The sequence below is a fragment of the Oryzias melastigma genome, linkage group LG8, assembly GCF_002922805.2.
Source record: "Oryzias melastigma strain HK-1 linkage group LG8, ASM292280v2, whole genome shotgun sequence".
Lineage (NCBI taxonomy): Eukaryota > Metazoa > Chordata > Actinopteri > Beloniformes > Adrianichthyidae > Oryzias > Oryzias melastigma.
Genome location: NC_050519.1, coordinates 6,030,496 through 6,031,299, shown reverse-complemented (window position 1 = coordinate 6,031,299; position 804 = coordinate 6,030,496). Strand labels below are relative to the sequence as shown.

The following is an 804-nucleotide window of genomic DNA, read 5'->3' as shown; positions in this document are numbered from 1 at the left end:
TGGGTGTGTGTTGGCAAGAGTCCGGCGATACGTATCGCGATACACATGTCATGATACGATACATATCCCGAAATATCCTAAGACAATAGCATACAATATTTTACTATTTTTTTAAAATAATTATTTAATTACTACCTGAATATTAATACAATTTAACCCCTTTCATTACCCCCAAAATTTAAAAAACACAAAAAAAGGTATTATTTTACCTTGGTACGGAGCCCCTAAAGGGACATCAACGTAAAAATGAAATTGTGGTAATAAAAACAAATTCTGTTTACTAACCAGAACTTGTTTTTCTAATAATTAAAGTAGTAAAAATAAAAACTGGTTAATAACTGGTGCATACTGGATGGTAATTTCTTTTTAAATTTAATTTAAAAAGTGTCCTGGTTACTAATTGATGTGCACCAGTTACTATCTGGTTCGCATCCGTTACTAACCAGATTTTTTTATTATTATTTAAATTTTTGTAAAAAAAATTCTACTTGAATTTTTTTTTCTTCAATTTCCCTTTAGGGGCTCCGTATCTTGTGGGAGTAATACACATAATCAATATTTTTTAAAACATGTTTTCTAAATGTTTCCCACCGTTTGGTTGAGCAGGCAGTTCAAGGGTTAAACAAGAGCAAAAATGTTAAATGTTTAGCAGTATTTTAAATCGATACAAGTATCGCCATAGAAAGTATCGCAATATATTTCACTGAATCTAAATTTAGGTATTTTTTCATTTTAGGGGATTGTTAGGGCGATAAAGGACTATCAGGAGCCCCTGAAGGAGCATGAAGTCACCATTTTTGTCCG

At 31.3% G+C, this 804-nt stretch overlaps 1 protein-coding gene across 1 annotated transcript in view; it reads left to right on the top strand.

Annotated features, from left to right (window-relative positions):
• The window catches only part of aclya (ATP citrate lyase a), a gene marked incomplete in the record, with an annotated part of 37,411 nt that overhangs the window by 26,958 nt on the left and 9,649 nt on the right, over window positions 1-804 (top strand). The window contains 1 exon segment of the mRNA XM_036213176.1: window positions 737-804. Within this exon segment, the coding sequence (XP_036069069.1) occupies window positions 737-804 (68 nt within the window).